This window comes from Zootoca vivipara, chromosome 14 (assembly GCF_963506605.1).
Source record: "Zootoca vivipara chromosome 14, rZooViv1.1, whole genome shotgun sequence".
NCBI classification, from domain to species: Eukaryota; Metazoa; Chordata; class Lepidosauria; order Squamata; family Lacertidae; genus Zootoca; species Zootoca vivipara.
This window is the reverse complement of record NC_083289.1, coordinates 49,045,822-49,069,051: the sequence shown is the minus strand read 5'-3', so window position 1 is coordinate 49,069,051 and position 23,230 is coordinate 49,045,822. Positions and strand designations below refer to the sequence as shown.

Sequence of the window (23,230 nt, the reverse complement as noted above, 5' to 3'; positions counted from 1 at the left end):
TAAAATAGTAATGGATAATAAATAGGTCTTCAGTCTGTTGGGCAGAGCTCAGTTGCTAGAGCATGAGATAATTGATCTTAGGGTTGTGGGTTCAAGCCCCACGTTGGGCGAAATAGATTCCTGCATTCCAACTTTACAATTCCGTTACTTAAAAAAAATAATGCAAGAATCTTGTGCTCACACAAACAAAAACTCTCCAGGTGCTGCCTTAGATGATATATTCCTTTAGCAGGAGGGGTGTGTGTGCCTTTTTCAGAATGTTGTGGCAAGTTTCCGCCTCCCCCTTATTTCCTCCGGAGCATCTCGTTTTATCCTCCATTCGCATGTCTGTTCAGGTTTATTTGATTTGAGTCTCCTGTTTCTCCTTTTTGCAAATCTGGGCTGATTAACCAGAGCTGCCTGCCGTCAGATCAAAGAGACCTGCGACTTCTAACTGTAGTTCTCAATTATTTTAATCAATCAAAACTCGTGTGGCCTACACGCTTTCTTTAATTTGGAGATAGCCTTGGGATCTGTGCGCACAACTGACTACCCTCTGGTTTTAGGATTGCAGTATTCTGATCTGTGTATTTTCTCTGCGTCAATGTTAGTACCTTGATGCAGGGGGCTGGGCTTGGGGAGAGGAGGGACGTGGGTTTGAATGTGAACCCAGCTACTTTTATGTGAGTGACTTTTATCTCTCAGCCCCACTTCCCCGAAGGGAAAGAATAGGGTCCCCCCCCCCCAAAAAAAATTTTGTGTGTGAAGGCAGGATAAATATGGGGAAGATAAAGTTAAAAACTTAACTGGATTTTTAGCTTAAATGGATTTGAACTTGCACAGCAGACCAAACAACCCCACAAATACCTTTGCCCCAATTTGTACGCTTCTGTTTTCCTTTTGCCAGCCATGAGAAGGGGCAGTTTGCTACGAAGGGTCGCTATGGGCCCTCGACATCTTTATCCTTGCCTCTCTTCTCTTGGAGATCTCTTCCCCCCCCCCCGGCCTTGCCCCATCGCCTTTCACACAACTCCCCTCACAGTTCATGAGGGCTAGTAACTTGCTTTCTTACAATACGATTGCTTGGGGACTCTGGATGTTGCGCACTCTTGCTGTTTGACGGTGACGTTCTGGAAGCACAGTTCCAGTTAGACTGTGAAATAAATTAAACGCCGCAGAGTGAAGAGCTGCGGAACCGGATCTGCCTTGCAAATCTGACGGGTGGTTCTCAGGGTTTGAAGGACAATTGAAAGTGAGACGCAAAATACTTTTTCCTGCCAGTTGGTGGTGAATGACAGCTGCGTATTTGTGTGTTGTGTGTGGACTTCCTCGGGAGGTGGTGGACTCTCCTTCCTTGGAGGTTTTTAAGCAGAGGTTGGATGGCCTTCTGTCATGGATGCCTCGGTCCAGTATACCTGAAGGAGCATCTCCACCCCCATTGTCCATCCCGGACACTGAGGTCCAGCTCCGAGGGCCTTCTGGCAGTTCCCTCTCTGCGAGAAGCAAAGTTACAGGGAACCGGGCAGAGGGCCTTCTCGGTAGTGGCGCCCGCCCTGTGGAACGCCCTCCCACCAGATGTCAAAGAGAAAAACAACTACCAGACTTTTAGAAGACATCAGAAGGCAGCCCTGTTTAGGGAAGCTTTTAATGTTTGACAGACTATTGTATTTTAATATTTCCCCAGCCAGATGGGTGGGGTATAAATAATAAATTATTATTATTATTATTATTATTATTATTATTATTATTATTATAGATCCCTGCATGGCAGGGGGTTGGACTGGATGACCGCCAGGTTCCCTTGTGATTCTGTGGTGTGAATGCGGCTTAGTGGTGAGGAACTTCCACCCGTGGGCTGAATGTGGCCCTCCAGGACCCTCTGCCTGGCCCTCTCCAGACCACACCTGCTTCTTGGCCACACCCTCCTCACATATTTTTGCCATGCTGGACTGTGTCCTCGAACTTCTGATCATGCCTCTTCCTCACCTAGGGGGAGGTCAGAGGGGGGAGTTTGTGTGCGTCTGTACAAATGAGTCAACCGTACAAAAGTAAAATTTGCATTCCTGGCTCCATCCTCTCCTGCTGCTGTCAGTGTGCTTCCTGGAAGGATGTGTCCCTGAGACCGAAAAGGGTTCCTCATCCATGTGCATTTAAGGCCGATTCGCACATGCATGCTCCATCCATGTGCCTTTGGCTTACGGAGTGGGGCTTTGCACTCCCAGATCTCTCCCTTCCCTTCACATCACCTCAAGACGCACCGGTCTTTCAATGCAGTCAGTCCACACATTCATTTAAGACAGGGGTGCCCAAACTTTTTCCAAAGAGGGCCAAATTTGATGAAGTGAACATGCATGAGGGCCAACCAAATTTGTTGAGCTTTTTTAAATTGCTGAGCTTTTACCCCGGGACATATACATGGGGGCTGGATTAAATCGAGCGGCGGGCCGGATTAGGCACCTGAAACAGACTTTGGGCATGCCTGCTTTAAGAAATGCAGCAATGTCCGTGGATGTATGAGTTGGGCCCAGAGTGTGTTGGGTCAGGGGAAAGGCAGGAACCAAAATTAACACTCTGTATTTCTCCAGAAAGAAAGAAAGAAAGAAAGAAAGAAAGAAAGAAAGAAAGAAAGAAAGAAAGAAAGAAAGAAAGAAAGAAAGACGGAGCAGGTTTTATTTACCAGCATTTATTTCTAGGCCCTCTTATGGCTGTCAAATGTGGCTTTACCTATTTTCCACAAGTGAGACCCGCAACAAAATGTTGCAGCGTGGGGTATTTCTTTTCAAGGTGCCAGCCAGCCATGCTCTTTCAGGAGACTCCATTTCATTTGTGCGCTCCCATTTTCAGCACCTGCTCCCAACAATGTTCACTGAACTTGAGCAACCCTTATCGGACTGGTTTGGGGAGGGAGGGTTCCCCCTTACATTTCCCTCCCCCCCGGTCACGAGATTTTTTGCCTTTTTTGGGAAACCTCAGTGTTCCCTATCAGCCCTCAGCCAACCATGTGATGCTAGGAGAGTTAAGAACTAAATAGTGTTGTTGTTTTTTAATTGCCCGTGATTTTCTTGTTTTATACATTTGGGGTGCTAACACTTTCTCCTCGTAGCTATATATGAAGAGACAGATTGTGTGTGCGCATTTTTTTTTTTAATGTTGTGAAATCTTCTACTTGCACAGCAGGTATGTTGAGGTGTTGCTAAATCCTCTCTGAAGTTCGTGTTTGCTTTTATTAAATAAATAAAAACCCAGATTTTATTTTGATGGTTCACAGTTCTAAAAGGAAAATATATTGGCTATTTTTCTTCTTGGTTTCAGATTTCCAAATCTTTGAATAAACTGCAAGCGTTTATGACTTCTTCCTTCAGTTTTTGGTTTCTGTTACCTGTTTATTAATGTGGAATTATTTTAGGCTTCCTTTGCAGGCTCACTTTAGTATGGGGAGGAAAATCGCATGCCATGGGGATTGTTGAAAAAAGGAGAGTGAACTTAGTTCTTGTACCTCGAGAACATAGGAACATAAAAAGAGGCTGCTGGATCAGGCCAGTGGCCCATCTAGTCCAGCATTCTGTTCTCACAGTGGCCAACCAGACGCCCCAAGGGGAAGCCTGCAAGCAGGATTCGAACACAAGAACAACTTTCCTGTGGTTTCCAGCAACTGATATCCGGGGGCGTTCCTGCCTCTGGCCACAGACACAGAGCATAGTCATTGATACCCCTTTCCTCCATGAATTTGTCCAATCCTCTTTCAAAGCCGTCCGAGTTAATAGCCATCACTGCTTCCAGTGGCAGTGAGTTCCACAGTTTAGCTCTGCACTGGGCGAAGGAGGACTTTATTTCTGCATCTGTTCTGCATCTCCCAGTGTTCAGCTTCATTAGACGTCCACAAGTTCTAGCCCAGTGTTTCCCAAACTTGGGTCCCCCGTCTGCTTTTTGACCACAATTCCCATCATCCCTGATCACTGGTCTTGCTCCCTAGGGATGATGGGAGTTGTAGTCCAGAAACAGCCGGAGACCCAAGTTTGGGAAACGCTGTAGACTGAGCAATCTATCCACTTCCTTCTGGCCATCTATAATTTTATAAACTCCTCTCATTTTTTCCAGACTAACTCCTTTTCTCTTAATGAACAAGTCCCAAATGTTGCAGCCTTTCCTCATGGGAGAGTCGTTCCATCCTCTCGGATCATTTCGGTGTCACATTACCGTGTTTCTCATATTATAAGACACGTCTTATATTTATTTTTTCCTCAAAAAAATACACTATGGCTTATTTTCAAGGGATGTCTTATTTTTTTCCTCCTCCTCCTCCTCCTGCCGCGGCCGGCATTGCTGCTGTGCCTATGTCTTATTTTCGGGGTATGGCTTATATTCCTTGAATGCTTTAAAATCCTGTCATGGCTTATTTTAGGGGTATGTCTTAAAATATGAGAAACAGGGTATCTGAACCTTTTCCCCAACTTTGCAGTATCCCTTTTGGGGTGAGGCAACCAGAACCTTACATGGGCTTCCAAAGGAGGCCACGCCTGAGATCCTTTCAATGGGAGATTCCGCTAGCCATTGAACCCGGGGCCTTTGGCATACAAATTCCAGGCCCTGGCAGTGAGTGATGGACCTTATATAGAGTTTTACGGTGGTTTCTTCTGTCCTGCAAATAACCAGGGCTCTGCGCCAGCTCCCATAGCGGGTCGTTGCTGTCATTTGCGTCACTGAGCACAATGCCCCCGAGTTGTACCTTTCTTAGAAAACAAACAAAGCTGATTATTTTTTGTTGTTGTTTCCACTTCTTTTCCAGGCCAAGCCCATTTATGGTGGATGGCTTTTGCTGGCGCCAGAAGGCACTGATTTTGACAATCCCGTGCACCGCTCTCGGGTAAGGATGGGGCCCGTCTTCCTCTGCTGAGTCAAAGGGGGGGGGTGCGTTTAAGGATAGTCGCAGCCCAGATGAGCTTAGTGCAGCAGGAGTGAAGGAGAAGCGTAGGATAGGACCTTGGCCGCAGAATTCAGTTCTCCCTAGCAAAAACAAAACCCACAGCCACCAAGTTTCTAGTCCTTATGACTGCTCAAATGTTTGAAAAACAAGACACCTCAGAGGTGGCGGAATAAGATTTCCAGGAGTCGTGGGGCGAAACATCGGCGCACCTTGCATTGGGTAGCAAAACTGGAATATATTATGCAAAAAGTGAGGAGGGAGGAGAGTATGCAAATCTGCTCAGTTTTGCCTAAATTAAACAGGGAACGTGATCCAGTTTTGCATGTGGGTGCAGAGTTAGAATCGCTTAGATGCAGTTTAAAAAGAAAAAGGGAATTAAGAGCATCGACAGCTTCCCTGTCTTGGATTTCTCAACAAAAGTATTGGTCGTCCCTCAGGACCCTGTCATTCGAGGCTAGGTGGGAGGAATTGAAGCTGCCCTCTCGCCTGCGCAGGGAACTTAACGGGGAGTGGGTGGCGAATCAGTCTCTTTCTTCGCACAAGGCTTGGGAGACACTTAAGAAGCAGCGAAAGAGAGATTCTCGCTGCATTTTGAGTGTTTGCAAAGCCTGCGTGGGGAGAGGAGAGAGAGAGAGACTCGTTTGCATCCTCTGTTTGCACCGGGGGACTTGGGGAAGGACGAGGTCAGTGATTGCCACAAATAGCTTCTGACTCCTCAGGCTGACCCACATTCGTGAATCTGTGGGTGGAGGGTAGAGTGCCTCTCCTCCAAGCGTTACTTCCCTCTCTGCTGGGTAACCAAGACATCTGGATTAAGCACTGACTAAGCCGGGGTGAGTCCCTGCCCTTTGCACCTGGCTTCTAAGGCTCCATCCGCACCACACATTTAAAGCACTATGATGCCACTTTAAACAGTGATCGTTCTCCCCCCCACCCCCCAAAATAAGAATCCTGTCGTTTGTGAAGACTGCTGAAAGTGGACCCACGTTCCCCTTGCGGCGCTACAATTCCCAGAGGGGTTATCCTCTCTTCTTCCCGTGGAACTCTGGGAATTGTGGCTCTGCGAAGGGAACGGGGCGGGTGCGCTACTAACAAAGATGTAAGGGGGGGAATCCCTTTCAGTCCAAAGCTTCACGCACTCCTTTTTCACGCCTCCTTTTCCTCCCTCCTAGAAATGGCAGCGGCGGTTCTTCATCCTCTACGAGCACGGCCTCCTACGTTACGCCCTGGACGAGATGGTGAGTGGCGGGCGTCCCAGGCGGGCGAAGCAGCGATTGCCATGTTCTTGTGCCTCTCCTCCTTTGGCGGGTTTGCTGTGGGCCGTCACCCCAGAGACTTGGGGCGGCTTTGGCCTTAGGGAGGCGAATTCATGTCTGCCGCGGGTGTTGCCGTTTTCCGCAGAGCCGTGGTGTGTTCTGGGTTGTGCGTAGCTCCCAATTCTCTTTCGTGGAGGTGCCACGCTTGGGATACGGACAGGCCCAAACGTGAAAGGTTATTGCTTTCTCCCTCCCTGGCCGTTCCGCACTTTGTGAGCTGGATCCGTCCCTTTCCCCCCCACTTGCTTCTTCCTTAACTGTTGTGGGCGGCTGTTCAGAGGAGATCTTCTTGAATCCGGGTGTCTCCTTCATACCCCAAAGTGGCTTGACAGGTCTCTGTCCTTTTTTAGCTTTGTTTTCTTTAAGTAGTGGGTGCAGCCAGCCACATGCGGTGGCGTCGGCGTTGTGTTTCCTCTTCTCCTTTAGGGATTTGGTGTTTATTCTGCCGTTCTGGGAGTGTCTGGGCAGGAATGAGCAGCATGCTGTACTCTGCCTCGTAAGCCTGGGCTTAATTTAAATGCTTGAGTCACGCAGTGGTCACTCGGTCTTCTGCTACCCCAGGTGGCTGCTTACAATTTACGCATCCGCAAGTGGTTGTTCTTGGGGTCACAGCCCCAGCCAGTTGCTTATAACATAAAACAGTGGTACCTTGGTTCTCAAACCCCTTGGAACCCAAACACTGCAAACCCGGAAGTAAGTTTTCCAGTTTGCAAACATTTTTCGGAAGCTGTACGTGCTCCGTTTTGAGTGCCACACTTCGGTTTTGTGTGTTACGCTGAGGTCTATCTGGTTTTTTTACTATTTATTTTGCGTTTTTGTTTTTGCAGCTCTTTTTGTTTTTGTGACTGTGTGGAACCAGTTCAGCTACTGATTGATTGATTGATTGTGTGACTGCAGTACATTGTTTATTGCTTTCGTTTTATGGATCAATGGTCTCGTTAGATAGTAAAATTCATGTTAAATTGCTGTTTTAGGGGTTGTTTTTTTAAAAGTCTGGAACAGATTAATCCGTTTTGTATTACTTTCTGTGGGAAAGTGTGCCTTGGTTTTGGAACGCTTTGGTTTTGGAATGGACTTCCAGAACGGATTATGTTTGAGAAGCAAGGTATCACCGTAAAGCGTGCATAACTCAGTGGGTTGGAGCGTAGTATTGAAAATGCCGGGGTTGCAGGTTTGATCCTGGTATGGGACAGCTGAATTTTCCTGCATTGCAAGGGGCTGGACTAGATGATCCTCGGGGTTCCTCCCAACTCTATGATTCTATGATCATATTTGCTCATCTGCATGCCCATGAAATGTGACAGCATCGCATCACATTCCGATGGGAGTTGCAGTCCAAAACAGCTGAGCCGCTAGTTATTCAAAATACTAGGAGGCCACCAAGGCTTCCCCCAAAGCATTCTGGGAGCTGTAGTTTCTGAAGGTTACAGGGAAGCAAGGAGAGGGCCTTGTCGGTGGTGGCACCTGTCCTTTGGAATGCCCTCCCCTAAGATGTCAAGGACATAACTGTAAAACCTTTAGAAGACCTCTGAAGGCAGGCCTGTAGAGGGAAGTTATTAATGTTTTTATTATGTTTCTGTATCTGCTAGAAATGGGGACGCGGGTGGCGCTGTGGGTTAAACCACAGAGCCTAGGGCTTGCTGATCAGAAGGTCGGCAGTTCGAATCCCTGTGACGGGGTGAGCTCCCGTTGTTTGGTCCCAGCTCCTGCCAACCTAGCAGTTTGAAAGCACGTCAAAATGCAAATAGATAAATAGGAACCGCTACAGCGGGAAGGTAAATGGCATTTCCATGTGCTGCTCTGGTTCGCCGGAAGTGGCTTTGTCATGCTGGCCACATGACCTGGAAGCTGTACGCCGGCTCCCTCGGCCAATAATGCGAGCGCGCAACCCCAGAGTCAGTCAGGACTGGACCTAATGGTCAGGGGTCCCTTTACCTTTACCTATCTGCTAGAAGCTGCCTGGAGTGGCTGTGGTAAGCCGGTCAGATGGGCAGGGTACAAATAATAAAATAGGGCCGCCAAAAGTCCGGATTTTTCCAGATATTACTGTACCTGGATTTCAAAGGTGGAATTGATGTCTGGTGGGAATTCAAGTCAGTTGAAAAATCATGGATTTTTTGTCATTTTTTGGGGGGGGGAAAGAAGCTCAATAACTTTGGAGTTTGTATATATAAAAAAGCTCAGCAATTTGGGGGTCTTCCTAGAAAAACGCTCAACAACTTTCAGGGTGTCCTGGTTTTTAATTTCTGAAAGTATGGCAATCTCAAATAAAATAATAATCATACTAATAGTGGTTGTTGTTATTAGCGCTGAGAGTTTTTAGGAGGCCTCTATTCACCTCCCAGAACAGCAACTCCCAGAGTTTCTCATGAAGAGGGATTGATTGTTAAGCCACAGCTGCCAACATGCTACGGCTACGTGCAGATGCATTACTTTGGAAAAGGAAAAAAAAACCCACCTGTTCATTTTGTTTGTTCTCCAGCAATCTGGAATCAGCCACTCTCTCACTCACTCCCCGCTGAGAAGTAATAACATTAGTGGCCGGGGAAGGATGGATGGACCCCGGACCACATGCATTTTAGCCTCCCATTTTTTAAAAAATGGCGTGTTGTTATTATGTTTTTATTTTACTATTCCTGGAACAGCTTGATTGGCAGGCAGAAGTTCAACAGGGTGGGGGAACTCCCTGTTATTTGACTTTCCAAGGAAAGTTTGCACCTGTTGGATTTCAGCCTTCTGAAAAGACCAGGAGCCTTACCAGGAAAGACAGGAGAATCTTGTTCTATGTTTGCAATGTAAACTTAGTATCAGGGCCAGTGTGGCGTGGGGTTGTTGTTCCTATGCCATGTATTTTTGTGTTTCTGCATTGTAAACTGCCTTGTGATCTGTGGATGAAGGGCAGTATAGAAAATAATAATAATAATAATAATAATAATAATAATAATAATAATAATAATAAATGATATTAATTATGATGGTCCTGTGAGCAGCTCCTGAAGCAAAGGAGGATAAGGCTTTATCTGAAGAAGCACCTCCGTGTTTCTTGGATATGTTGTTTTTATAAATATAATATAAAATAATTTAAAAGGGTTTCTAATAATAACTCAAGAAGAGAACGCACCAGGTTGGCATGTGCTGAGATTTGGTCTCCTTTTCCACTGATGCCCTATATGGTGGTACCTTGGCTTGCGGATCCGTTCCGGGGTGCCGTTCGCACCCCGAAAAGTCCGCACCCCGAGCGGAGCAGCGCTTTCATGCATGCGTGATAGAGTGGTTCTGTGCATGCACGAAGCGCTCATAACGCTTCTGCACATGCAGCGGAACCCATAAGTAAACACTTCCAGGTCTGCCGCGTTCGTATCCCGAAAAAACGCAACACGCAGCAGACGCAACCCGAGGTATGACTGTATTGGAAGTTTTATTGCCGTGTGGGATTGGTGACCATGAAGCTGTCAATCTGGATTACTTCCCACAGCCCTTCTACCTGTGCTGTGTGGATAATAACTTTGGCCTGCCCTGCAGGGCTGCTTGGAAGGTTTGCCGAGCTGATGCCTGTGGAGTGAATACTGTATGTATGCTAAACACTTGGGCAAAAAAAATGAAAGGCACAAATACAGGATGGGAGACACCTGGCTTGAGAGCAGTACATGTGAAAAGGATCTAGGAGTCTTGGTAAACCACAAACTTGACATGAGTCAGCAGTGGGATGCAGCAGCTAAAAAAGCCAATGCAATTCTGGGCTGCATCAATAGGAGTATAGCATCTAGATCAAGGGAAGTAATAGTACCACTGTATTCTGCTCTGGTCAGACCTCACCTGGAGTACTGTGTCCAGTTCTGGGCACCACAGTTCAAGAAGGATACTGACAAGCTGGAACGTGTCCAGAGGAGGGCAACCAAAATGGTCAAAGGCCTGGAAACGATGCCTTATGAGGAACGGCTTAGGGAGCTGGGTATGTTTAGCCTGGAGAAGAGAAGGTTAAGGAGTGATATGATAGCCATGTTCAAATATATACGGTAAAAGGATGTCATATAGAGGAGGGAGAAAGATTGTTTTCTGCTGCTCCGGAGAAGTGGACACGGAGCTATGGATTCAAACTTCAAGAAAGAAGATTCCACCTAAACATTAGGAAGAACTTCCTGACAGTAAGAGCTGTTCGGCAGTGGAATTTGCTACCAAGGAGTGTGGGTGGAGTCTCCTTCTTTGGAGGTCTTGACAGGCATATGTCAAGAATACTTTGATGGTGTTTCCTGCTTGGCAGGGGTTTGGACTGGATGGCCCTTGTGGTCTCTTCCAACTCGCAATAATGCCGTTGTTTTGTTCTAAAAATAACCACATCTGCTCTGTTGGGGTTGGGAGGACTCTGATCTAGGCAGGCAGAGACGCTTTGTTCTTTCGTCAGGCAATCTGTTGAGCCACAGGTAATTCTTGTTATTACGTTGCGGTAAGTCACTTTTGCAGACTTGTTTGCAAGGGATGCCACACCCTCTTGGCTTCTTTGGAGCAAGCGCCAGGGATTGTGTTGGGAGACTAGATCTTCCCTCAGTTTCCCTTGCAAGTTCTGAGGTCTGTTTGTTTGTTTCCCTGCCTTTAAGGAGCCGCATTTTGGCTCCGTATGAAAAAGAACTCTCAGACCTGCAAATTGGGGCGCTTGGAACTTCATCTAAATCCTTTTAATCATCCGTGTTTGAGCGCTGTACATTTCTCTCCCTGTCTCTGGGCAACCTGGCAGCTTTCACTGGGATAATATTTCCTGAAATGACAATGGTGGAAACAGCTGAGGATGGAGTCTGGGAAGGAAGAAGGAGCAGGGCAGAAGTCCCTTGGAAGGCCCAGGAGCCGAAATCAGCAGGACAGGAAAAAAACCTGAATAATTTGTTCTCTTTCTGTGCCTCTTTTCACTAACTTGAGTCACAAAGTGGCTTGCATACGGTAAATAACAACATAGGAGAACATTACAATTACAACATAAATTCTGTAAAATGGTTAACAAATCATCGGTAAAACAGTTACAAATCAACCACCTTGTGTTGATTAACGAAACAACTTAAAAAATAGGCTCAGAAAAGTCATTTTATAACCCCTTTGACACAGAACCCAGGGGGCACACACGGAATTAACTTTCCACATTGTCCTTTGAACTATTTGCAATTTACATTTAATATATTGGATAGACACAATTAAATGCACGCACACAAATACGGTAATAAATTTAATATATTCAATTATGAAACAAATTTAAGAAACAGATGGTATATGTGTTTGTTAACAACACACGGCACTGAAAAATACATTTTTTAGGCTTTCTGGTGTTTTTTTTCTTGAATGTAGCCGAGGGGCCGAATGCGGGTTGGACCACTTTGATGGAATTGATAATTTGCTTTGTGTTTTCAAAGACAAAGGGCAGCTCCACACTCTACATTTAAAGCACACCCAATGAACATTGAAAGCACATGCCAGCTCAGTGGGGGGTGGAACTAGATCAGGCATCCCCAAACTTCGGCCCTCCAGATGTTTTGGACTACAATTCCCATCCTCCCTGACCACTGGTCCTGTTAGCTAGGGATCATGGGAGTTGTAGGCCAAAACATCTGGAGGGCCGAAGTTTGGGATGCCTGAACTAGATGGTCCTTGTGACCTCTGCCCAACTCTAACAGTTCTGCGTCTTCTTCCAGAGAACCCTGGGAACTGTAGTTTTCTCCCACAGAGCTACGGTTGCAAGCCCCCTTCTGCAATTCCCAAAGGGGGGAAGTCACCCATTTTAAATGTGCATTGGATAACCTTCAAATGTAAGGTGTGTATCTGCTCCACACAATGTGGGTTCAACCACAGAGTGAAGATGGCGCCTAAGGGACCATGCCCCCCCACCCACTCCGCCTGGTTCAAATTCTTACTGCTTATCCTTGTTTGTTGTCAACTCCTGCTTCGCATATGGGAAAAAGCTCCACTTTTGGAGCGGAATTGACTAGGAAAAGAACAGGGGGGGGGGTGAATTTACTGGCAAAAAGTGCTTGGTTGCCCAGGGATGTAGGCTTTCCTCACCTTTGCAGTTCTGGAAAACAGCTTTGCGCGTAAGACGCAAGCAGGGGAGGTCGAGCCGCAAACTTCCCCCCTACTTCCTTAGGTTGGCAAGAATTCAGAGGAGGACAACCAGCAACTATAATCAGGGCAGCGCAAATCAATTCCTGCATCTTTTTTTAATTATTAAATATTATTTATGGGATGTTGGCTTTATTTAAGGCATTTACATCCTGCCTTTCTTCCAAGTTGGGATCCGAGGTGGCTTAATAACGTTTAAAAGCATTGTTTAAAAAATGCAAAGTAATAAAAAGCAAACTGGCGAAAAGCAATAGTTAGAATACATTGAGACGGATTGAGAACCGACATGAAAACACAGTGTCGCCTGCTCCTTAGATTCAAACAGCCTGAATAGGAAGGAGAGCAAAGAGGGAGACCGTCTGACCTTCCTTGGGAGGGAATCCCTCCTTCTGGGGGCGGCCACAGAAAAGGCCCACACCTACCTCTCCACCAGAAACAGTTTTTCTGTCTTGCTGGGATTCAGTCTCAATCTGTTCACCACCATCCACCCCCCAACCACAAAAAATCCATTTTTAAAAAAATAAAAAAGAAGACCTTTTGTGTTTAGGAAAATGTGCTGAAAACTTCATGACGAATGAAAGATGAACTGGAAGGCATATATCACTGCAAACAAATAGGGGTGAAAGCTATTTCCTCCCCCCGCAAAGAAGTCGAAAGAGATGCTTAATAAAGGCAGGATGTGGTCTGAGCTCCCTGTAAGCTTTGTGGAATCAGATCGGGATGATTTGCTCAATAAACAGGCCGCCTGGAAGGGTCCATCTTGGCTCAGTGTAGAGCTCAGTAGATCTTAAGGCACGTGGAAGAGTTTTATCTGCGGACTTGGGGTTGTGTATGTCAGGAGAAAAGTGCTTCTGAATCTGGAACATTAGGAATTGGAGGGAGGGGTGGAATTAATGGGGAGGAAGGGGAAAGAACTGGGCAGTCTGATTATCTCTGCAGAAAAGCATCTTTGGCTCAATGCAGAGGCAATTGCATTTGGAGAACTAGTTACAGGTAGGTAGCCGCGTTGGTCTGACACAGTCAAAAAAAAAAATCCTTCCAGTAGCACCTTAGAGACCAACTAAGTTTGTCATAGGTATGAGCTTTCGTGTGCATGCACACTTCTTCAGATACTTCTTCAGATATTCTTCTTCAGATATTCTTCAGATATAATATATTCAGATATTCTTCAGATATAAAGCTTCCCTAAACAGTTAAGTTCACAAACTTAAAAAACAAACTTGCAGACGGTGAGCCCCACTCTAGGTATTGATCTATTAAACTTGCTCATTCTTTTTACAAAAGTAACTCAAAGCAGCTTGCAGTCAACAAACAAGCACATACATTCAAACCAGTGTAAAACAAAGAAAAATCCAAAAGACAGCCCTATTTTTAAAAGGCAGGATTAAAACATCCCACCCTCTCAGGGAGGCCACAGATAATTAAAAGCCAAATGCCCGGCGGAAAAGAGACATTTTTGCCTGAAGCCTAAAGATACAATATAATGGTGCCAGGTAAGCCTCCCCGGGGAGAGCGTTCCACAAACGGGGAGCCGCCACTGAAAAGGCCCCGTTCTTGTATTGCCATCCTCTGGAGTCTGGACCTTTCCTGGAGGGGTCGTGCAAATAAGGGCCGCAGGTGGTGATTGCAGGGTTTGAACTGGTTCATATGGAGAGAGGTGGTCCTTGAGATATTGCAGTCTTGAATTTCATAGGTAAAAACCAACACTTTGAATCGGACCCGGAAACTAATTGGTCGCTAGTACATCCTTTATATGAGATGGTTTTCCTTCCTTCCGAGATTATCCTTGCTTCCACACAGGCCTGTGAAGGAGGAATCTTCTTGCTTCTTGTTTTCTACCCATATGCAGAATCATAGATAGATAGATAGCTAGATAGCTAGATAGATAGATAGATCCCATAAAAACAAAAACACAGTTACAGCCACAAATACACACACACACACCGCAACTCCCCAAGATCATATTATTTAGTTACAGCATTTAAGATGGTTATAGCTCTTGGGTAAAAACTGTTTTTTAATCTATTTGTTCTTGATTTAATTGTTCTGTATCTCTTGCCTGAAGGCAACAGTGCAAAAAGACTATACTGTACCCAGGATGAGATGAATCCTGCAAATTATTATTTGCTTTTTTGAGGCAATGGGAACTGTATAGTTCTTCCAGAGATGGGAGGGGATGACCGATAACCTTTCGGGCTGTGGTTATGACCTTCTGGAGCACTTTCCTATCCGTGACTGTGCAGCTGGAAAACCAAGCACAGATACAGTATGTAAGAATGTTCTCATGACGGTTAGCTGAGGAATCTGGTAATGTTTCGATCGCTGTAATATGCATTGCATTCTCTCACTCCTACCCTCCCTGCGTAGTTTCTGGTAGGTAGGAAAGGAACCCGTCTACATTTATCCCCAGGCATGAATTCCTTGGCTGGTGGATAACTAGGTCGGAAGGTTCATCTATTCTGCTAGTTAGCCATGTTTGCATTTTGTAGCTGTGTTGGGTTATCTCCACAAACAGAGGAAGGAGGCTTAAGGGGGGAAGAAGAAGATGAAGAAGAAAACCTTCCCTTGCCCTCTCCCCCAGGAAATGAGACCTTCGGCCTTGTTGGGTGTGTGTGTGTGTGTGTTGTTTTGTTTTTCTTTGTGAACAAAATCTTGCCCTTCTATCCCTGGGAGGCATTTATTCCAGAGGAAGTTGGCCACGGTCAAAGCTCCAGCTTTGCCGTAAAAACAGGGAGGAGATGATTGTGGTAATTGGACCCCAAATGTGGTTAGACGGGGCTAGGAAGAAATTAGCCCCCCACCCAGCCATGGTGGAATTCAGGCCAAGGCAAACAGCAGACAACACAGAAACCCTGGGTAGTGGCTACTGGGTCTACTGGTTCTGGCTAGTCATTTTTTCTGTTTTATAAAGTAGGGTGGAGCGGTGGGGCCCTGGCTTGGCAGATGTGCCTTGAGGCTGCGGATTGGGGTCCCGTGCCAGCCGTTGGTGGGTCTGCAGGTAAAAGGGGGGGGAGAACAGATCAACAGTTGTACATCCAAGTTTATAAGAGGCATAGTTTTTGCTTGCCGGTTTAAGAAGATGGGGATGGTCTGGAAAAAGCCCCGAGGGCCAGATGAGGTTGTCTTCCTGAATACAAGAGGATTGTTGGATCCCCGGGTGGAGAAGGAATTGCCCTCCCCTCGGGACAGTGCCCGACTCAGACTGCAGCCATAACTGTCAACCCTCTCTTTTTTACCAGGAAACTCCCTTATTCCAAGCCACAGATGTCAGCATTCCCTTTTTTTTGCTGGAAATTCCCTTATTCCAGCGCCGTTTCCAGCTGCTATCCTGGATTTATAGATATACCGTAGACCAGGCATCCCGAAACTGCAGCCCTCCAGATGTTTCGGCCTACAAATCCCATGATCCCTAGCTAACAGGACCAGTGGTCGGGGATGATGGGAATTGTAGTCCAAAACATCTGCAGGGCCAAAGTTTGGGGATGCCTGCCGTAGACTGTCCCCGGGACAGGAGAGGCTGCTGCTGATCCCTTATTTTCAAATCCGAAAGTTGACAGCTATGACTGCAGCTGCTTGAGAAAGCAAAGTTGGTTTCAGTGATGGAGGGTGGAAGATTTTCAGGAAATCAATTCAGTGCAAAAAAAATAAAAATTCCGCACAGGAAACTTTCTGTTTCATAAGCTAGTTAGCAAACAATGAATGGGTGCCAACTGCATGCGCAACGTTCAGGTGAGCTTGGCAGTTCTGAAGCTTTTAGCTTTGTTTGTTAAATACAAGCAAAATAAAGGCGCTAGGTTAGGTGACATTTCAGGGCAGCCTTTGCCAGCCTAGGGCCTTCCAGAAGTTTGGGGTTTACAGATCCCGTCAGCCCCGAATTTTTTCCGGTGCGGATGAGCCTGTTTTGCATTGGGGGGAAATTAAGGGGAATTTCCACCGAAAAACTTTCCCAATTAGATTTTTTTGAAAGCTTCAATTGCAGATTTGGGTGGCATGCATATCTTAATTATGAGAGAGTAAAAGTGAATGAAGGGCGGCACGCAAGTTTAATAAATAAATAGAAAACGAATGAAGTGTAATAGAACTGTCAATAGAAACTTTTCTGATGCTCTGCAGAGCGATGTAATTTAGCATGTTTGTTTCACCTGCATTTAGTAAGCAAAGCTAAAAACCTAGACGTTGCCAAACTGGTCTAATATTGTATATTCCACTGTTGCTAATGAACTTGCCTTTTCTTTTCTTTTCTTTGTGGGAAAACAATGCCCTGGAAATCTTTTCCTGAAAACTGTTTTCTCCTCTTTGCCAAACTCAGTGTTGGATAGCTGCGCATCCCTTTTGCAGCTTGCATCTGAATACTGTATATTCCTGCATATAAGACTACATTTAACCCAGGAAAATCTTCTCAAAAGTCGGGGGTCGTCTTATACTCCGGGTCATATTTCTTATACGGCGAGTATATCCCAAACACTATATTTTAAGTGGAAAAGTTGGGGGTCGTCTTATATGCCCAGTCGTCTTATACGCCGGAATATACAGTGTATATCTAGTGAAAACTTTGCCAAGCAGCACTTCTGGCCAGAGCCTCAGGTGAGCGAAGTTTGTTCAGGCAGGCAGGCATCTTCCTCTCAAGAAGGCAGATCTAGACGCAGCTGCTTGTACAAAGGCTGTATTCTCTTTCCCCACCTCCAGTTTTCTGCAGCTGTGGTTGGAGGCCGGTGTGTGTGTGGGGTGGGGGAAGAGATGGGGAATCTGTAGCACAGCCGAGCATCGTGTTCCCATGGTAAGCAGCCAGGGAGATTTAGGCCTGCTCATTTTTCATTGCATTCTGCAAACCTGCGTAAAAGACTCTTGATGATGTAAAGGGAGGCTGCGATGATGAGACTGTTTTTTCCACATATGGCTAGAGAAACAGCTGGGAATCGGTGCTTTCAGATTAATTCCTGGGAGATATGAGGGGGAGTAGAGAAAGATGGTGGATGATTTATCCCGGTCCCTCCCCCCCTTTTTTTTTCTTTTTGCAAAAGAGGAAAGATATATATTGCCTGGGAAAGGCTCTCTGCAGAAGATTGTGTGAGCACATTGTGTGTCGGTTCTTCCCTTTGTTACCGGTTTTCTCACCAAGATTGTGTTGCCGCTCTTGGTTGTGTTCTGTCCCCCCCCCTCCAGAAAAAAAGCCAAGGATTCAGTTGCTTCCCCCAACCTCTCACCAGTTCAGATGTCTCTCTAACCCAGGCATCTCCAAACTTCGGCCCTCCAGATGTTTTGGACTACAATTCCCATATTCCCCGACCACTGGTCCTGTTAGCTAGGGATCATGGGAGTTGTAGGCCAAAACATCTGGAGGGCCGCAGTTTGGGGATGCCTGCTCTAACCTTTGTAATGGCCCATGGGGTTAAAGTAACACTTGCTCTTTAAGCCTGTCTTGCTTGAGGTCTAGAAACCTGTTGGCTTGTTTTTAAAGCACGAGATTCCCAAGGTGCCGAAAACAGTGTCCGGTCCCAGTTGACCGCCCATGTCCTGAAGCCGTATGGAATTGCAGGACCCCCGAGGCATTAATGCTGCCAGAGCAACCCAACTCAGCGCGTTGATACAGGGAACCCAGGCTGTGTTTTGTTTTTGGATGATGTTCTGGGGGCCGCATGCCTGGGAGTCAAAAGCAAGCAGATCTATGGGGGTTGACTCTTGCCTTTGCACAGGAGGGGCTGTCCCCAATGGCCTGCCTTTATTTATCATTTGTTCTGATCTGCTCACCTAAAGCTCGTGCGGAGGTTAGACTGTCCCATCTTCATGGAACATCTGTTCCGATGTCTTTGCGGGGATGTTGTGCAACAGCGAGCCTTCACCCTGATTTGCTTGCGTAGTGTTTCTGTGTCTTCCCTGTTAATTTTTCTTTTTTAATATTATTTTTTATTAGTTTTCAAATTTTAACAAAGCCATCCAAATTATTTGAATTTGATACATTTTTTCAAACGTAATTAGGTTTCCCACTCCTGTTGCAAACATAGGCTCATTAAATTCCTGATGTTACCGCTTCATTCTTCTTCTTTGATCACCTTCTCAACCTTCTACTAGTTTTCATCCATTTTCATAGCCAGGCGATTTTGTTACTTTGCAAACAGCACCGTTGTTAATTTTTCATCCTGCGCTTCGCGAAGCCCGTCCCTTTCCTAAGCGCAACAAGTATGGGGGTAGTTTTGCCCTGGTGGGTCTGTCCTTCTCCCCCTTGCAACCAGAAGGGCAGGAGGGGAGCCTGGCTGGGGTTCTTTCTGGCAAGAGTTAAGAAAGGCGGTGTAACACTTGGGTTGAAATGTAAATAAGGAGGAGAGGCAGGCAGGGCAGAGGCCAGCTTCGAAGAGAGAGGCTTGGCAGTCCGCAAAAGAGCCACATCTAGATTTCTGGAACACAACTCTGCTAGGGTAGGTGGGAGTTGTAGTCCGAAACAGCTGGATGAGGCGCCAACTGGATCTTTTGCAGACTTGTGGATCAGGGAGCTGCCTTTTTTTAAAAACTTTCCGGGGCTCAGAATTAAGAGGCACGCCTCCTCCTCCTTGAATCAAAGAATAGTGGCATTGGAAGGGACCCCCAAGAGTCATCTAGTCCAACCCCCTGCAAGGCCAGGGATCTTTAGCCCAACATTGGGCTCGAACCCACAACCATGAGATCAAGGAGTCCCATGCTCTCAAGAGTTTCTGTGTAGCACTAATAATAATAATAATAATAATAATAATAATAATAATAATGATAATAATGATAATAATAATAATATATTATTTATACCCCGCCCATCTGGCCGGGTTCCCCCAGCCACTCTGGGCGGCTTCCAATAAAATATTAAAATACAGAAATCCATCAAACATTAAAAGCTTCCCCAAACAGGGCTGCCTTGAGATGCCTTCTAAAGGTCTGGTAATTGTTGTTCTCTTTGACCTCTGGTGGGAGGGCATTCCATAGGGTGGGAGCCACTACCGAGAAGGCCCTCTGCCTGGTTCCCTGTAACTTGGCTTCTCGTAGCGAGGGAACCGCCAGAAGACCCTCGGCTCTGGACCTCAGTGTCCGGGCAGAATGATGGAGGTGGAGACGCTCCTTCAAGTATACTGGACCGAGGCCATTTAGGGCTTTAAAGGTCAGCACCAACACTTTGAATTGTGCTCGGAAACGTACTGGGAGCCAATGTAGGTCTTTCATTGGTAGGTGTTATGTGGTCTCGGCGGCCGCTCCCAGTCACCAGTCTAGCTGCCGCATTCTGGATTAGTTGTAGTTTCCAGGTCACCTTCAAAGGTAGCCCCACGTAGAGCACATTGCAGTAGTCCAAGCAGGAGATAACTAGAGCATGCACCACTCTGGCGAGACAGTCCAATAATCTGCATATTGTCTGGTGAACCCCGACGGCAGTTTACTAACCTTGTGGATATGTCCCAAAATGGCTTCCTGGTTTTTAAATTTTATGTCCGTTCACTTTCTTTATGTTAGGATGGGATATTTAAAGAGACACAGAAATGACTCCCATCATCCCACACTCTCTCACAGTTATTTCATAGAGCGTGTCGTCACAGCTATTTACGGAAAAATTGCCATTCACCCATTATAGTTCTTTGCTCTCCCCCTTTTTTCTTTTTAAAAAGAAATCGTGATTTATTTTATTTTGCCAGTGCCGCTTTTTATATCAGAGCTGTTTACTTAATCCTGGAGCCGAAAATGAAGCGTTTGGCAGGAATCACGAACGGCTGTTTAACCCTTTCGGCTCATCCCAAGTTTCAGCTGAACTGTTTCCAAATGGTGTGTTTTAGGATCTCTTAAAAACTTTGAAAGAAAGAAAGAAATACCCTGGAAGAAAAGCAACCACAAGCAGATTTCTCCCTTGTGAGTTGAATCCTATTAACTGCTTCCAGATTTTCCTTCCTTTCGATTTCTGATTAGCATATATAAAAACTTTGCCTCCGATCCAATATCCACTTCCACCTCTCCCCCCCCCCCGCCCCCCATAGCTCATTGACATTTTAAAAAGGGAGCGAAACGGAAAGGCTTAATTTATAATGACTGTGAGAACGTGTGTTTGTGTGTACATACAATAATTCCCATAACAGGCTGCCTGGAATGTAGAAGCCCCGGCCAGCTGCTGCTCAGTTCATGATTCAGAATTTGAATAGCCGGGACCTGCTTTTGTAGACTCCTTGGGGCTTGTCCAACTTGCTTGCTTGGATTATCGTTTCCTCTGGACCCTCCTTCTGAGCAACACACACTCGTCTTTTCAGCAAGTTTTGGCCATGAGAGAGCTGACTTTGCATTTCCCAAACAGCTTTAGGGTGAAAATAGAAATTTGGGTGTATAGTCCGGTGCTGAATTTGCCTATTTCCATTCACGGGGCGAGACTCCAAAAAGACAGGTCTCAGCTGCAGTGTAGTACAGTGGTACCCTGGTTCTCAAACTTAATTCGTTCCGCAAGTCCGTTCCAAAAGCAAAGCATTCCAAAACCAAGGAACTCTTTCCCACAGAAAAGGCAAAATGGATTAGTCCGTTCCAGACTTTTGAAAACAGCCCCTAAAACAGCAATTTAACATGAATTTTACTATCTAATGAGACCATTGTTCCATAAAATGAAAGCAATAATCAATGTACTATACTATGAAATAAATAAGACAGATGATAAAAAAAAATTAAAAAAAAAATTCTTACCTGCTCTGATGATATCCATTGTTTGGATGGGGGGGCTTTTATCCATTTTCGCAGTCACTCAGTCAATCAATCAATCAGTAGTTGAACTGTGCACACAGTCACAAAAACAAATTAACCGGAAAAGCCTCAAAAAGGAAAATGCAAAATAAATAGCAAAAACAAAAGCGCCAAACTTAATCCCTTCCGGAAGTCCGTTTGACTTCCGAAATGTTCGAAAACCAAGGCGCAGCTTCTGATTGGTGCAGGCGCCCCTGAAACAATAGCCGACAGCCGCATTGGACATTCGGCTTCCGAAAAACGTTTGGAAACCGGAACACACACTTCCGGGTTTTCGGCATTTGCCTGCAGTGTCTCTGACAGGTGACTGTCCAGCCGCTGCTTAAGCACCGCTGACAAAGATGCCTAATTTGGAGAGTTGCATTTGAGGAGGGACAATGTGGCTTTGCATGCAGAAGGTCTCAGGTTTATTGTCAAGCATCTCCAGTTCAAAAGGGTCATGTAGCAGATTATGAGAAATGCCTTTCTCTACCTGAAAAAAAACCAAGATCATGGCCACTGGTCCCATCACCTCCTGGCAAATAGAAGGGGAAGAAATGGAGGCAGTGAGAGATTTTACTTTCTTGGGCTCCTTGATCACTGCAGATGGTGACAGCAGTCACGAAATTAAAAGACGCCTGCTTCTTGGGAGAAAAGCAATGACAAACCTAGACAGCATCTTAAAAAGCAGAGACATCACCTTGCCGACAAAGGTCCGTATAGTTAAAGCTATGGTTTTCCCAGTAGTGATGTATGGAAGTGAGAGCTGGACCATAAAGAAGGCTGATCGCCGAAGAATTGATGCTTTTGAATTATGGTGCTGGAGGAGACTCTTGAGAGTCCCATGGACTGCAAGAAGATCAAACCTATCCATTCTGAAGGAAATCAGCCCTGAGTGCTCCCTGGAAGGACAGATCCTAAAGCTGAGGCTCCAATACTTTGGCCACCTCATGAGAAGAGAAGAATCCTTGGAAAAGACCCTGGTGTTGGGAAAGATTGAGGGCACAAGGACAAGGGGACAACAGAGGACGAGATGGTTGGACAGTGTTCTCGAAGCTACGAACATGTTGTTGTTTAGTCGTTTAGTCGTGGATGTTAGATGGTTGGACAGTGTTCTCGAAGCTACGAACATGAGTTTGACCAAACTGCAGGAGGCAGTGGAAGACAGGAGTGCCTGGCGTGCTATGGTCCATGGGGTTACGAAGAGTCAGACACGACTAAACGACTAAACAACAACAACAACAACAACCTGAAACCCCAATGAGCTGCTCCCAGTTAGAGGAAGCAGTACTGGGCTAGATGAACAAATACTTTGACCTAATATAAAGCAGTTTCCTCTGTTCTAATCTGGACAGGTTCGACCCAGTGTTTGAAATTAGCCAGACGCATTTTGCACCTGGATTGCGACCAAGATGCCTCAATATATTGGTCTCTCTCCACCAATCTCTCTCTCTCCAATATTCAGGTGGTCTCCCTCCACCATCTGGAGGTGCCTGCCTGGGGATCCTTGGATCTGGACTGTTTTCACGCACTAACGCCCCACCCTGTAGAATTCTATCAGTTGTATTTTATCTGCACAATCTGAATGTATTTCAAGAACCAAAATGCTTTTTCTGTGCAGTCTGAGCAATGTCACCGTTGTGAAGAATATTCTTATGTTACAAATGGTCCGTGTCACCATTAAGAAAAAGAGGTAGGAATAGGCCCATATATATTTGCTTGTGCAGCCTCCTTCTATTGTTGTGAACCACCCTGAGCTCTGTGGATGAAGGGGCAGCATACAAATAGAAAGAAAGAAAGAAAGAAAGAAAGAAAGAAAGAAAGAAAGAAAGAAAGAAAGAAAGAAAGAATTGTCCCTAGATCAAGTGACTTTTCTTCAAGTTCTCAAAGCTCTTAACCCAGCTCACGGTTGTCATCTGAACTAGCCAGATGTTTAACTGAGAATCGATCACAGTCGGTCCATCATTTCAAAAAATAAGACTTCAGAGCCGCCTTGCCCCGAAATGGCAACAAGGCATTCCGTTTTGGCAACTGTAAGGTCCGTATAGTTAACGCTATGGTTTTCCCAGTAGTGATGTATGGAAGTGAGAGCTGGACCATAAAGAAGGCTGATCGCTGAAGAATTGATGCTTTTGAATTATGGTGCTGGAGGAGACTCTTGAGAGTCCCATGGACTGCAAGAAGATCGAACCTATCCATTCTGAAG

At 45.8% G+C, this 23,230-nt stretch overlaps 1 protein-coding gene across 7 annotated transcripts in view; it reads left to right on the top strand.

Annotated features, from left to right (window-relative positions):
* Window positions 1-23,230, top strand: part of MPRIP (myosin phosphatase Rho interacting protein) — a 149,823-nt gene that overhangs the window by 20,683 nt on the left and 105,910 nt on the right. For all 7 annotated transcript variants that reach the window (XM_035131554.2, XM_035131559.2, XM_035131560.2 and 4 more), the window contains exons 2-3: window positions 4,766-4,843; window positions 6,076-6,141. In XM_035131554.2, coding sequence (XP_034987445.2) covers window positions 4,766-4,843; window positions 6,076-6,141 — 144 coding nt within the window. The remainder of the gene's footprint in view (window positions 1-4,765; window positions 4,844-6,075; window positions 6,142-23,230) is intronic.